Source organism: Aspergillus lentulus (genome assembly GCF_001445615.1).
Source record: "Aspergillus lentulus DNA, contig: Alt01, strain: IFM 54703, whole genome shotgun sequence".
Taxonomy (NCBI): Eukaryota; Fungi; Ascomycota; class Eurotiomycetes; order Eurotiales; family Aspergillaceae; genus Aspergillus; species Aspergillus lentulus.
Window position 1 is genome coordinate 3,600,999 of NW_028322123.1, and position 12,584 is coordinate 3,613,582.

A 12,584-nucleotide genomic window follows, 5' to 3' on the forward strand; every position below is an offset into this window, starting at 1 on the left:
ACCGATAGCAACCAAGAAAGGAAGACCGCGGTCATTTAGTCCTCGAAATTGGTCACAAAGACTGCATATCATCGTCCATTATGGGGTGTCTCCTTTTTCTCGCCGATGCCCTTCTGTGCCCTCTCTTGGATTCTTTTCTCAAGATCGTTGATCTGTCTCTCGACAAGTTCCTTCTTAGACGTCAGGTTCTGTCGCATGGCCCGTAGTGCCGTGATTCGTTCGTCGATTGTAGCTTCTCGAGATTTTTGAACTGTCTATTCCACGCAGAACAAGTCTGTCAGATCGACATGCGCTTTTGCCATGGGTTGAGCGATCATACCTGAGTAACCTCTTGTTCGGTCTTAACGCTAGCGCCGTAAAGGGTTCCTGCGATGGTGATTGACGTGACGGCAGCAGCCAAGACAAGCTTTGGTACATTTTTAGGAGCAGGCATGATGACGGTTATTCTCGTTCCATTCGTGATGATCTCTAACACAGTAAGATGTTGATGCAGTGATCTGCAATGAGGGAACATTTGTAGAACTGCCTCTCTATACCGCCTGACAAATGGGGGAATAGATTGATTAGCCCCCATCGGGAGTCGCGTCGCGTCATCCGCGCAGGAACTCCAAAACGATCTGTATCAGAAAGTTGAAAGAGACAACGACCTTCCGCCAAATGCGTCTATGGACGCAGAGCCTCGCGCATCTCTGTCAATATGCCGTCCCCGAGCACTGTTCCCCGTCGTCGGCAGCGGTCGGAGAGCGAAGACGATGATGAAACGTCGACCAACTTATCAAGAGACTCCACGCCTGTGTCCAGAAATTCGATCAAAGGCAAGCGACGTCGGCTAGATCCTGTCCAGGATGGCGCAGGCGAGGATGAAGATGACGGTGAAACTGGTAGCGAAGGCAGTGATGAAGGCACGGAGCAAAACACTCCTCAGTTTACGCAGGGTGATCCCGGGCCAGCACAATCCTCCAATTCGCAATCGATGTCTTTAGCGAATGGTGAGGTGGATGAGGATGGATACAAGCCCGGCGCTATTGTACGCATTAAAGTCACCGACTTCGTCACCTACACTTCCGCCGAGTTCTTCCCTGGGCCGAAACTCAACATGGTGATTGGGCCGAATGGCACTGGGAAAAGCACCCTTGTCTGTGCAATTTGTCTAGGCTTGGGATGGGGGCCGCAGGTATGAGCATGTTCATCTTGAGACACTAAAACATCATTGCTGACGGGTTCTACGCCGATCCACAGCATTTAGGACGAGCGAAAGATCCGGGCGAGTTCGTCAAACACGGTTGCAGAGAGGCCAGCATTGAGATTGAACTGGCTAAGGGGCCGGGGCTCCGTAAGAATCCGGTTATCGGTCGAACAATCAAACGCGAAGGCAATAAGAGCTCGTTTACAATCAACGGAAAGCAGGCTTCTCTCGCACAGGTTAAAAAGTTCGCACAGTCATTCGCCATTCAGATCGACAACTTGTGTCAATTCTTGCCGCAAGACAAAGTGAGCGAGTTTGCTGCGCTGACCCCTGTGGAACTGCTTAATTCGACGCAGAGGGCTGCTGCTGGACCAGAGATGATCGAGTGGCATGAGAGTCTGAAGAAGCTTCGAGCTGAACAAAAGAAGTTGCAGTTAGATAACCAGAGTGACAAAGATTTGCTAGCAAATCTCGAAAACAGACAGGAGATGCAGCGAGTAGACGTTGAGCGGATGCGGCAACGGGCCCAGATCAAGAGGAAAATCGAGATGTTAGAGCATCTCCGTCCAGTTATTCAATACAGAGAGGCCCGCAACGAGTTGAATCGGAAGAAAATCGAGCAAAGAAGACTCCGAAAAGAGCTCGAGGATTTGGAGGCTGAACTAGAACCTGCACTGAGAGCGGTCAATGCAAAGCAGACCTATTGCTCGGAGCTGGATGAAGTGGTCAAGTACAAGAAGCGCTGCTTTGAACAGGCAGACCGCGAGGCCATGGAGATCGTGAATAAAATTGAACAATTTGACGATACGCTGAAGGATCTCAATAACCAGATTGAGGCTGAGAAAAAGAGTGGCCAGAGTTACAGGCAGGAAGCGACCAAAATCCAGCAGACAATCAACAGGCTCAATCGCGAGCTCAATGAACAACCGGCCGAGTTTGATATCGGCTGGTATAATGAGAGGATTGTGGGTGCGCTTCGAGTGTGATCAGAACGTAGGCTGACTGTCTCCGCAGAAAGAAAAGCGTCTGGCAACCAGAGAGCTTGAGGGGAAAGCGACTGAAATCCAGCAAGCTCGACTGCCGCTTGTTGAAGAGCTCAAGTCGAAGAACGATCAGATTAGACGAGCAGAGCAACAGCTGCACAGTCTCGCCTCCCAATCTGGGCAACAAGAAGCCAAGCTCCGTAAAGCGTCACGAGATTCGTATCAAGCTTACAAGTGGTTGCAAGACAATCAGGACAAGTTTGAGAAGGAAGTTTTCGGACCGCCAGTCGTCACCTGCTCGGTCAAAGACCCCAAATATGCTGACGCGATTGAGTCATTATTACAACGAACGGATTTTACTGCCTTCACCACGCAAACTCGAAATGACTTTCGGACCCTGCAAAGAGCCCTGATCACAGATTTGAGGCTTCATGACATTAGTATCAGGACTTCAACAACGCCTCTAGGAAGTTTTCGTCCACCCGTCTCGGACGAAGAGCTAAGGTCGTTGGATTTTGACGGTTGGGCGAAGGACTTTCTCAGCGGTCCCGAGCCTGTGCTTGCCGTTCTATGTAGCGAAAACCGGTTGCATCAAACCCCTATAAATTTACAGGGAATCTCGGACGAAACATTCGCCAAATTGGAAACTGGTTCGATCAGTTCCTGGGTAGCTGGGAAGCAAAACTACCAGATTGTCCGGAGACGGGAATATGGCCCTGGTGCGGTTTCTACCCGTGTGAGACAGGTTAGACCGGCGCAGATCTGGACGTCGCAAGCAGTGGATGTTCTAGCGAAGCAAGAGGTAGAGCGGGAAATTCTTGCCCTGAAAGATGAAGTAAGTCAAGTAAAAGAAAAGATGGAATCAGAACGGAGCCGCCTCCACAGGATGGGTGAAGAGAAAAAGGAACTAGATCGCGAGAGGGTAAGTCAACGGCCGTCCTAGGTACTCTTTACTTTCGCTGACTCTTTCCACCCAGGCTACACTTGAAAAGGAGAAAGCCGAGAAACAGACAGCACTCATCAACTATAGGGCTATTCCTGAAAAGATTCGTAAGTCGTCCGATCTGCCTATTCTCTCGTCTGTCGACCGTTATCGTCTTACGTCACGAAAATAGGTCAGCAGGAAGCGAAGAAGAAAGATATCGAGAGACTGTTTGGGGAGATGAGAGTCAGAGTTCTTGAAATTCGCGGTCGCCAAGATCAAGTCTCAATAGAGAAGGCCAAGGCAAATCTTGAATATGCGGTACGGTGGACCTTTGACGGTTTCTCAATTCATCATTACCATGCGTTTTAGAGACTGACAGTACGCGCAGGATGCTGTTGAGAACCTTCGCAGACTACAGGAGGAAGTTACCCAACTTAGCATACGTCTTATTGAGGGCCTTTCGGATTGCACGACGTTAAGAGAGCGCAGTCAACAGCACAAGACGAGGCTAGACGAGAAGAGTTCCGAGGTGAAAGCGGCGCATGAAGACGTCAAAGCTCAATCTGAAGCTGTGAGGAAAATGGTCGATCAAGCAAACAGGGCGATACGGCTCGTCAATGAGCAAGAGGACTTGCGTGAATTCATGCCGACACTGGTTGAGCATACTTTGGAACAGCTTGAAGCGGACATCGACTCAGAAAGAGCACATCTAGAACTTGTACAGGGAGGCAACGCGAACGTGATTAAGGAGTTTGAGGAACGCGAAAAGCAGATCGAGAAATTGCGAGACAAAGTCTCCGAGTTTCAGAATCAACTTGCGGAGTATGACCATGCCATCAACGAGATTCGTGGCAAATGGGAGCCCAAATTAGAGGAACTTGTGAAGAGTATCAGCGACGCTTTCTCGGACTCCTTCGCTCGCATTGGGTGTGCTGGTCAAGTCACCTTGGATAAGGCAGAGGACGAGGAAGGTCCCAATGGCGAGCCGGGAGGCAGCAATTTCGACCAGTGGTCAATCCAGATCCAAGTGAAATTTCGAGAGAACGAGAACCTATCCATACTTGATTCCCATCGACAGTCGGGTGGTGAGAGAGCCGTCAGCACCATTTTCTACCTGATGGCCCTCCAATCGCTGTCGGCCTCTCCCTTCCGTGTCGTCGATGAGATCAACCAAGGTATGGACCCACGGAACGAACGTATGGTTCACGGACGTCTAGTCGATATTGCTTGCGCTCCAGCGCGCAATGGAGGCGGCGGCCAATACTTCCTCATCACTCCCAAACTTCTCAGCGGGTTGGTCTATAAACCAGGAATGAGAGTGCTCTGCATTTACAGTGGTGAGCATATGCCTGAGGATTACAACCTGCTCGATTTTGGCGGAGCTATCAAGCGCATGAGGGCCTTGAATGCCAAGAAGAAAGGCAAAGGAAGGGCTATTGAGGGAGGTGGTCATAGGAGCAACGGCGATGTCGATGTCTACGGCTGAAGGGTGTTTTGTGTAATTTTTCTGTGATACCTCTTTCTTTTTCTGTTGCAATAATCCTTTTTTTTATCTATGGCAATTTTGAGGGTATTTAGGTTACGGTCTGAGGCCAGGGAGTGTTGGGTTGGAGGTTAGTTGGCTGTACAGATATTTTTAAACATATTCAATGGTCATAGAAGCTGCGGTCTGTCTCTCAAGATGAGAGCTCGTCTTATTTAGTTCAATTACAGACGTATGCACGAGATAGACGAGCCAAAATCCAGAGTCATCCTTTGGTCTATTTCTATACTGAGGAGTCTACCTTAGAATACCGAGGTGATTTCAAGGTACCAATTAGTCAGATGTACATAAAACTTGTCATCTGTCTTCGAGGTCATGTCACGTCACATATCTCACAAAGGAAATGACTCAAGGAAAACAATAAATCGAACAAAGAGACATGTTCGCCGGGCCCTTTATGCATGCCCAATGCTTCCCAGCCCAAATACCCCAGCGACGCCTGGCCTTTATCATCACGAAGATCAGTTGGAAAAAAGAAATAAAAATAGAATATACACAGAAGAAGAGAAATTGCATGATCGTGCCGATCCCCGGACACCTATCCACACAGAGTAATGGTAACAAAACATGCGCACGCATAAGAGGGTATCATGAAAGAGCAGAGGCAGAGCGGAATCGTCGCTGGTATGGGTTGGTGGCGAGAAGGGTTGATTTGCTTTTTTTTCTGTTTTTCCTCTTTTTTTCATTCTGCTTTTTGGAGTTCCTCCATGACATATGTCATGATGGCTGTCTCAAGGAGACAACGGAGTTGAGGGGGATTTTTTTGGTTGAAAGCGAAGCCGCAATTTATTGGACCATGGCGGTAGCAACTGGGCGGCCCGTATGGCAACCACGCTCGTGACGCTTCATATTGCTCCGTACACTAAAGGCCTTGCCGCAGCCGGCATGTGTGCAGCGGAAAGGCTTTTCGCCAGTGTGGCTGTGGGAGTGGATGCGCAGACTGGAGGGTCGCGAGAAGGCCTTGTGGCATGTCCGGCAGATGTAGCGATCATGGTTCTGCTGGTAAGTCGTGGAGCTGGAAGGGGGGAAGTAGTGGTGATGTTGCCAGGCGGGGGTGACGGGAGAAATCATCTGTTGATGGCCCGGCGAGGGAAGAGATGCCGCAGACGTTGGAGGAAAGGTGCCTGTGTTTTGGAAAGTATTTGGCGCAGGGTTTCTTTGGTAGTAAGCGGTAGTTGATGGTGTAGAGGGCTCGATGGGAGAAGAGAAGGATGACACGCTAGGAGCAGGCGAAGCATATGGAGCCCCGGCGGCATGCTGAACGGACCCTTGGCTCGAGATTGAGGATCGATCCGTTGGACTAGGAAGCCCAACTGGCGCCTGAGGATACGTTTCGGTGTTCTTCATCACAATACTGGTGCTGGCGGCAGAGACAGACGATGCCGAGGGAGAATGGCCATTACTGTGGAAGCCCGAACCAGGACGCAGTGGTGGCGTTGGTGGCATGGCGTGTGGTGTGATCGCCTCATATGGAGGCCGGGGATCCGAATCCCTGTGCGTTGATAGACTGGTTCTTTGGCGTTCTGTGATCTGCGGGTCAGTCATACTAGGCTTTGCGATGAGGTATGAAACTGCGAGAGATCATACTTGCTGCGTGTGCGGCGGCACCGTCTGCGTTTTCAAGCAGAGTCGAGATGGAAGGAAGTGAGCATTTGGGCTGGTCCTCGGCTGGAGGGGACAGTGGTGGCTGAGGGGTACGGGAGTAAGATGTCGTATGTGTTGGTACAGCAGAGAAGTAAGAGCCTGTATATTGTTCGGAGAGGCGCTTGTAATGGCTGGTTGAGCAATTCTGAATCGATCTTGACCTGAAGGTTGGAACTGTATCCGATTCGGAAGACGAGATAAGGCTTGCGACATCCATGGTGTTTGCGCGAAGGTATGAAGCGGCCGATATGATGGTAAGGTCCTCAATAGTATGCGCGGTGGGAAGCTGAGAGTGAAGAAGAGGAGGGAAGATGGCTACGGTGGAACCATATATGAAGGCTGAGCGAGTAGTGAACTACTTGAAGCTCAGGGCCAATCCAGATTGTCTCCTCTTTGAGTGGGGATGTGTCTGGGACCAGGGGGATAGAATGGGGTCTATACTTTATAGACGAGGAGAGATTTGCTGGGTAAGGTGGGGGAGAAAGTCAAAGGCAAAATATAATTATAGCTTGGTACTGGGTAGAGACGATGATGCACCGTAACTCCGTCTGCCAGGACGAGCGGAGGTCAAAATACAAAGCCCAATATGAACGAAGCCGAATGAGGAGACAGGAGACCACCAACATGAACCTGTTCATTAATTATAATGACGGTAATTATGATGATGATAATAAAAGGCTTTGTTATTATTCTGCTTTCATTTTCATTTCTTTAATCTTGATCTTTTTCTTTTTTATTATTTTGTTTTACTTCGGTATTAGGAGGCGAAAATAAGGAATAAAATAAAATAAAACACTGAGCCGGTACAGTGGGTTTGTGTATTAAATGGTAATAGATGGGTATCACCCAAGGACGTTTAAAAACATTTTTTCCGAGGCAGCAGGGCAGTAATGTAAGTATTTCATGGTATTTTCGTTTCGGTTCTGTCTCACCAGGGAGCTGATACCTCCATCCCAAAGCTTAATTAATGAGCACCAGGAGCCTGGATAGGAGGTGTGGTGGTAAGATTAATATTCATTTTTGCTTTTTCTCGTCCAATAATGCATACATTGGCGACGTGGTCTCGTACCCGGCGTTAAACACTCTGTATGGCTAGTCCGCAGGTGGATGGACAGATGATGTGCGATTAGTTTGTATTGTTTTGGGTAGGCTCGACGAGAGCTAAAAAAACGTGCGCCTCCCGGCCCACTCTTACAGAGGCCACCGTACCCCGGCTAAGTTGGGGCCGTTCATTGGATTGTTCCAGCTTGCGATTTCACCTTCCAACGGGGTCTTAGCTTTGCGTCAAAAACGCGACTTGACCATATGCTCTGATCAACCTCCTGTATGCTGGGAATCTCCACGTCGTGCTCTCCATGTCATGAAGAGAGATCTTCGAGGGAATTGTTGTAAACATTCCTGTTTCTTCTGAAGCAGTCACACGTAGGCCTGACATTGAGAGCCTTGGTCACCCTGCTTACGTACTCCGTACTCCGTTGCGTATTTGGGGCTCGGCTACAGAAGGTCTGGTCCTAGTGCAGATCCAAGGGACACTCCAGCCTCAGTCGAGTTATTGAGATTCAATCATCGATCATCATTTTACTCTGGGGGTGAAATCATGGCAAATCCTAGGTTCTCCTATGCGGGAGACCAGCACTGTAAACGGTACACGGCCCATCCAAGTTACGTATTGCCGCCATCAGACTCGCTAGCCGATCAATCCAAGTGGATCCTGGAGACAGAATATTCTACCTGTCACAACGATCCCATGCCCCATAAACGGCTGATCGTTGCCGCACGATCACGCGTTGGCAGTTTGCTGAGAGCACTGATCTCATGGTCCAATTTCCAATCATAAAAACCGATAAATCATTATCGTAATCGACTGTAGATCCTTTTGTCTGGGCGGTCGATAGACATGCTCCAGTCGTGAAGATACCAGCCGTGTTGGGATTAGCCTTCGGGCTCGCCGTAGAGGTTACTGTTTCAGAAGTCGAACTTTGGATTATGCTTGGATCACCAGTTTGATGATCCTCACCATCCGCCGAGATTAGCTGGTTTTCAATTCTAATGCTTCTTTATTTATTCTGATCTAATATATGAGTCGTAGTCTGTCTTACAGAAGGGAACTGGAATGAGCAGACACGGCAAAGTATAAATGGGCAGGAAAAATTACAAAGACAAATAGACGAAAACAAAAATAAATATAATAAAACTACTGATATACATATGAAAACGAAGCGACAGGAGACATCTATCTCAGTTGGGAAATATCTCCGTTCTGGATGCCGCTATCATCCTGGATAGCCCCATCTCCAACCAAGTCCATGGGGGTGGATGACGGAGTTGCGGGCTCGCAAGCACGATGGGAGAACCGGCTCTAGTCCAGAAATAGTCTAGCCCCAGCCACCCAGAAGGGAATTTCTGAACGATTTTCCTTCTCCTTTTTCGCTTGGGGTCTAAAGACATAAGGACTTAGTGTCTTGACGGAACCGGAGATTATTGTGGCGCTGGCAACCAACGAAAATCCCAGATGATCTCAAGCGAAATTTGGACGAGCGTGGGTCTGTGAGGTACCTTAGCTATGCAACTACGTATCTACTGCGTATTCCTGTATCCGATAGCAGACTCGTATCACTTATTCTTTTTGCTTCTTTTTCCTAAGGGGCCCGGAGGGTGATGACTTTGTTCCTTCAGCACAGTCCAACAAAAGGGAAAAAATGAGAACGGGAGAAATGAGACATGACAGGACCAGAGAGAGGCCACCTCCTTGGCTGTTGCATCATTGATCGAACCTGAGGGGATACCGGCAGTCCTGATCGCCCATGCAGGGGAAACAGCTTCGATAGGTCATACGCACAAACAGTACTCCGTAACAGTTGTCCCTCTCCTTAATACGAGTCGTTAGTGAATATGCATATTTATGCCATCGCTGATAGAAGAGCTGTATCCTGGACTCAAAAACTTTCCCCCGGTCCGCTTCCCGCAAACAGATGCCGACCGATCAAAATGAAAGTCTATTTCAATTCCATATACTGGTTAGCGACGGCCAGAGCGTCAGGCGCTGGCTCTTTGAAAGGAAAGTAATTTCCCTCGATTTGAGTCCACTATGAAAAGATCATAGTGGTCCATGGGTCCAAAACAAAGACAGTATGGAGTGGTAAGAGAGTTCTCTGGGCCCATATCTTGGCTCTACCGGTTCCATGTGCACGAGATGCCTCGGCCGACAACCTACGAAACCAACTGCCCAAAAGGGTTACGGAGACGACCGGCCTTGTTACTAATAATTTAGCTGAAGATCACCACTCTGTCAATCTGTTCTGGAACCAGAGGATCTTCTGGGAGGATGGAGTACGGGTACGGAGAACAGAGGATCATGGATTCAGGATGTGCAAGTTCCCAGAAGTCTAGAGGTCGCATAATTTGGTGTTCAAAAGTCAAAACTCATCTTCAATGTTTTATGCAGTAGACTAATCTCCGACTGTAAGACATGACTCCATTTACTGGTTGCTCGATCTGTCTTGTCACGTGTGGGCTGTGGGATACCCCTGTACCTCTGTATGCAGCTCAGACAAATCCGGTTATGTTCCCGTTGGTCCATAGCTGTGTTGTGAATCAGTCTGAGTCAGTTGCTATTATCACACTCGCTTGTTAGTAGATATGGTATTCGCCTGTCATTGAGGCATAATAATAACCAACGCAACTATCGTACGGCTCCCAGCGTCCTATATTGATTTTCCCTGCTGAAGCCGAGGATCACCCGTCGGAAAGCGAAGGTCTCATACCTTAGTTACTATGCCCCTCATAAAACACCTCCCAGAGCCCCAGTCCCATATCCACATCCTCCGATTCAACCCTTAATAGACTATCCCGCTAGATCGTCTCATGGAATATCTAGAAGCCATACCTCCTCGGCATCGAAACTAATTTCTTCGGGAAATCATTTCCTTCTGGGAAACGACATTCTACTCTCTTCGAGAATGTCTTGGATTCTAATCTATGCTCTACAATAGACTACCATAACTAGCGATCCTAGGCCGGAGATTGTCTCAGCACATAGCTAGTGGCTAAGGTCCTATGCTCGACCAAATTGGAAGTTTGGTCGTTTCGTTCCATAGAACTTCTATACCTGATCCTTGGTATTGCCATAGACACCTACAGTCTAGCCTGTCTGGGTTCTTTCTTACACTGCCCAAGCTCGCCACGCGATTCATGGGCCGAGAAATTACATAGCCTGGCGCGACCTCAATCGAGTGACTGGAGCTCAAAGCTACCATAGCTACCACAACAAAAATAATAATACTAAGTTTATGGTCGCGTGGCCGTAATCCACCCCGCACAAAGTATCTACGACACATACGTATCCTATACTCCGCGTCAGGACCGACTTTACTCCGACATTGGTTCAAAACTTCCAGAACGTACTCCATAAGGGACAAATTGAAAGGGCTGTTGCACATTCCGTATTCTATCGTTTGATGGAGACCGAGCTTTGACGAATGAGTTTGAACTACTCCGTACGACTCCGCTTCGTGATCCGACGGGATACCTGACTAAGAGCTCGATAATTTCTGGTCTGATTCGAGAACATGAACGTCCCTGGAGGTTTCTGAAGACTTTACCGAGTAGCAGTATTACAGAGATTCTCTTTTTGTATGGTTATACTAAGCGCATAACTCAAATGGGTACAAAGACTTCACAATTAGTAGTGCACGGAGCTATGAGCCTCGCTTACATCACTGCGGTGGGTCGTTCTTCCTGGCGAAAGATTCATCCATCGACGAAAGAGGAAGGGGAAACAGATGTAGTGCTCCACAAACTTCGCCGCCGTTCCTGATACAAAGACAAAAAATAATAGCAAAATCGGTTACACGGTTCATCTACATCCGTCGTTCTGGATCCAACGATGCTAATGGAGAGCGAACAAGGCCGAAGGAGGAAGGGGTGAAAAGACATCACGATTAGGTATGAAGTCTGCGACTCATCCAGGAGCTACTGTGCTATCCCGCCCTTGAAACCGGGATGTCAAAGGTACCAGGACCAGAATTAGAACAGATGACCGTTGGGTTCCTGAAGATCCTGACCACGATGGTGCCGCGCATTCTGAGATATTCTTGTCTGGCTGAAAATAATGATGTCGGAAGTAAGGGGGAATTACATGTGTGGAGTCCTCAACAAGCGGCATTATTCAGAAGTCAAGCGGAAAAGGAGTAAGCCGCGGACATGGTCTCATGGTGCCTATCTAGGGGGATTGACAAGAGATGATGCGCGATGATCATCGAAAGCCTTCAACGTCCATCCAAATGGGCTCGGGTGAACTACCGCAACGCGTCTAGTGGCGGGATTGAAGCGACCGATTTTTCCACCTCTCTGAAGCAATATCAGTCACATCACCTCGAGCTACAACTACAAGGGTGTTTCCCTGATAAGGTTTTGCCGGTAGAATCGGGATATGCTTGAGACTATTGATTCATTATCCCTGCCATTATTGCTATTTATCGCCCCCTCATGCGACTAGATAACCATTCCGAGAACTCCGTGAACATAGCCGGAAGTTGGCCGGATTTGCCGGCCATGTTTCTAACCCACGCGCAATTTAATGAAAACAAGCTGTGCCAGGGAACAGACGCAGGATGATGAAAGTTCAGCTAATGTAATCATGCTGATCTTGTAACTTCGGCTTTCCAAGCTTTGCATAGTTTCATACTTGGTCACGCCGCAGGCATGGACCGTAGAGCACAGGTCGATCGATCAAATTTAAAACACGACGGCAGCTGGTTTCATGTTTAGGTCCGCATATACTGGTATGCATACTGTAGATACTCTGTACGAAGTGGACAGTGTTTGCATGTTGACCTCCGCAATCCAGCCACGCGAGACGGGGATACGGGATGGGGTCGATCCTCGTAGCGTAAGTGAGCTCATCACTTCGAGGCTTGAACGTCTCAGATCAAACTGAAATGTCTGTGCTTCAACTGGCTCCTGGGAAAGGATGTGCAGGATCTCGCTTGCGTTTTCTCGGAAGTGATTAGTTACGTTGCACAAAGGTGATACAATACATGGAACCAGGTGTACGGCATGGTTCTGGGTTAAATCTGCCTTAGTGCCTTGAGATAACTACCAGAGTCATACTGCAAAGGTTTGGTGGTGAATCTGACCAACTTAAAACTCAAGGATGAGTTATGTAGGCTGACTTCTTCATGCTGGAACCGAACCATCTCAGCGATTATGCACATGCTACTAGTAGTACAGTTTCATCCAAAGTATTATGTCTAGAATACTTCGATGCCTGATGTTAATGTTCCATCAGCTGTGGGGTAAAAA

At 48.4% G+C, this 12,584-nt stretch overlaps 3 protein-coding genes across 3 annotated transcripts; 1 reads left to right on the forward strand and 2 right to left on the reverse strand.

Moving 5' to 3' along the window:
- Positions 1 to 68: 68 nt before the first annotated feature.
- On the reverse strand, positions 69 to 433 carry ALT_1104 (uncharacterized protein; the record flags this gene model as incomplete). Its single annotated transcript, XM_033562200.1, has 2 exons — positions 69 to 254; positions 320 to 433. The coding sequence occupies 2 exons, from the start codon at positions 431 to 433 to the stop codon at positions 69 to 71; spliced, it is 300 nt and encodes a 99-aa protein (XP_033418091.1).
- Positions 434 to 697: 264 nt separating this feature from the next.
- ALT_1105 (DNA repair ATPase SMC5) lies at positions 698 to 4,580 on the forward strand (the record flags this gene model as incomplete). Its single annotated transcript, XM_033562201.2, has 6 exons — positions 698 to 1,174; positions 1,240 to 2,151; positions 2,201 to 3,091; positions 3,147 to 3,219; positions 3,285 to 3,412; positions 3,483 to 4,580. The coding sequence occupies 6 exons, from the start codon at positions 698 to 700 to the stop codon at positions 4,578 to 4,580; spliced, it is 3,579 nt and encodes a 1,192-aa protein (XP_033418092.2).
- Positions 4,581 to 5,423: 843 nt separating this feature from the next.
- ALT_1106 (uncharacterized protein) lies at positions 5,424 to 6,498 on the reverse strand (the record flags this gene model as incomplete). Its single annotated transcript, XM_033562202.2, has 2 exons — positions 5,424 to 6,160; positions 6,225 to 6,498. The coding sequence occupies 2 exons, from the start codon at positions 6,496 to 6,498 to the stop codon at positions 5,424 to 5,426; spliced, it is 1,011 nt and encodes a 336-aa protein (XP_033418093.1).
- Positions 6,499 to 12,584: the final 6,086 nt, after the last annotated feature.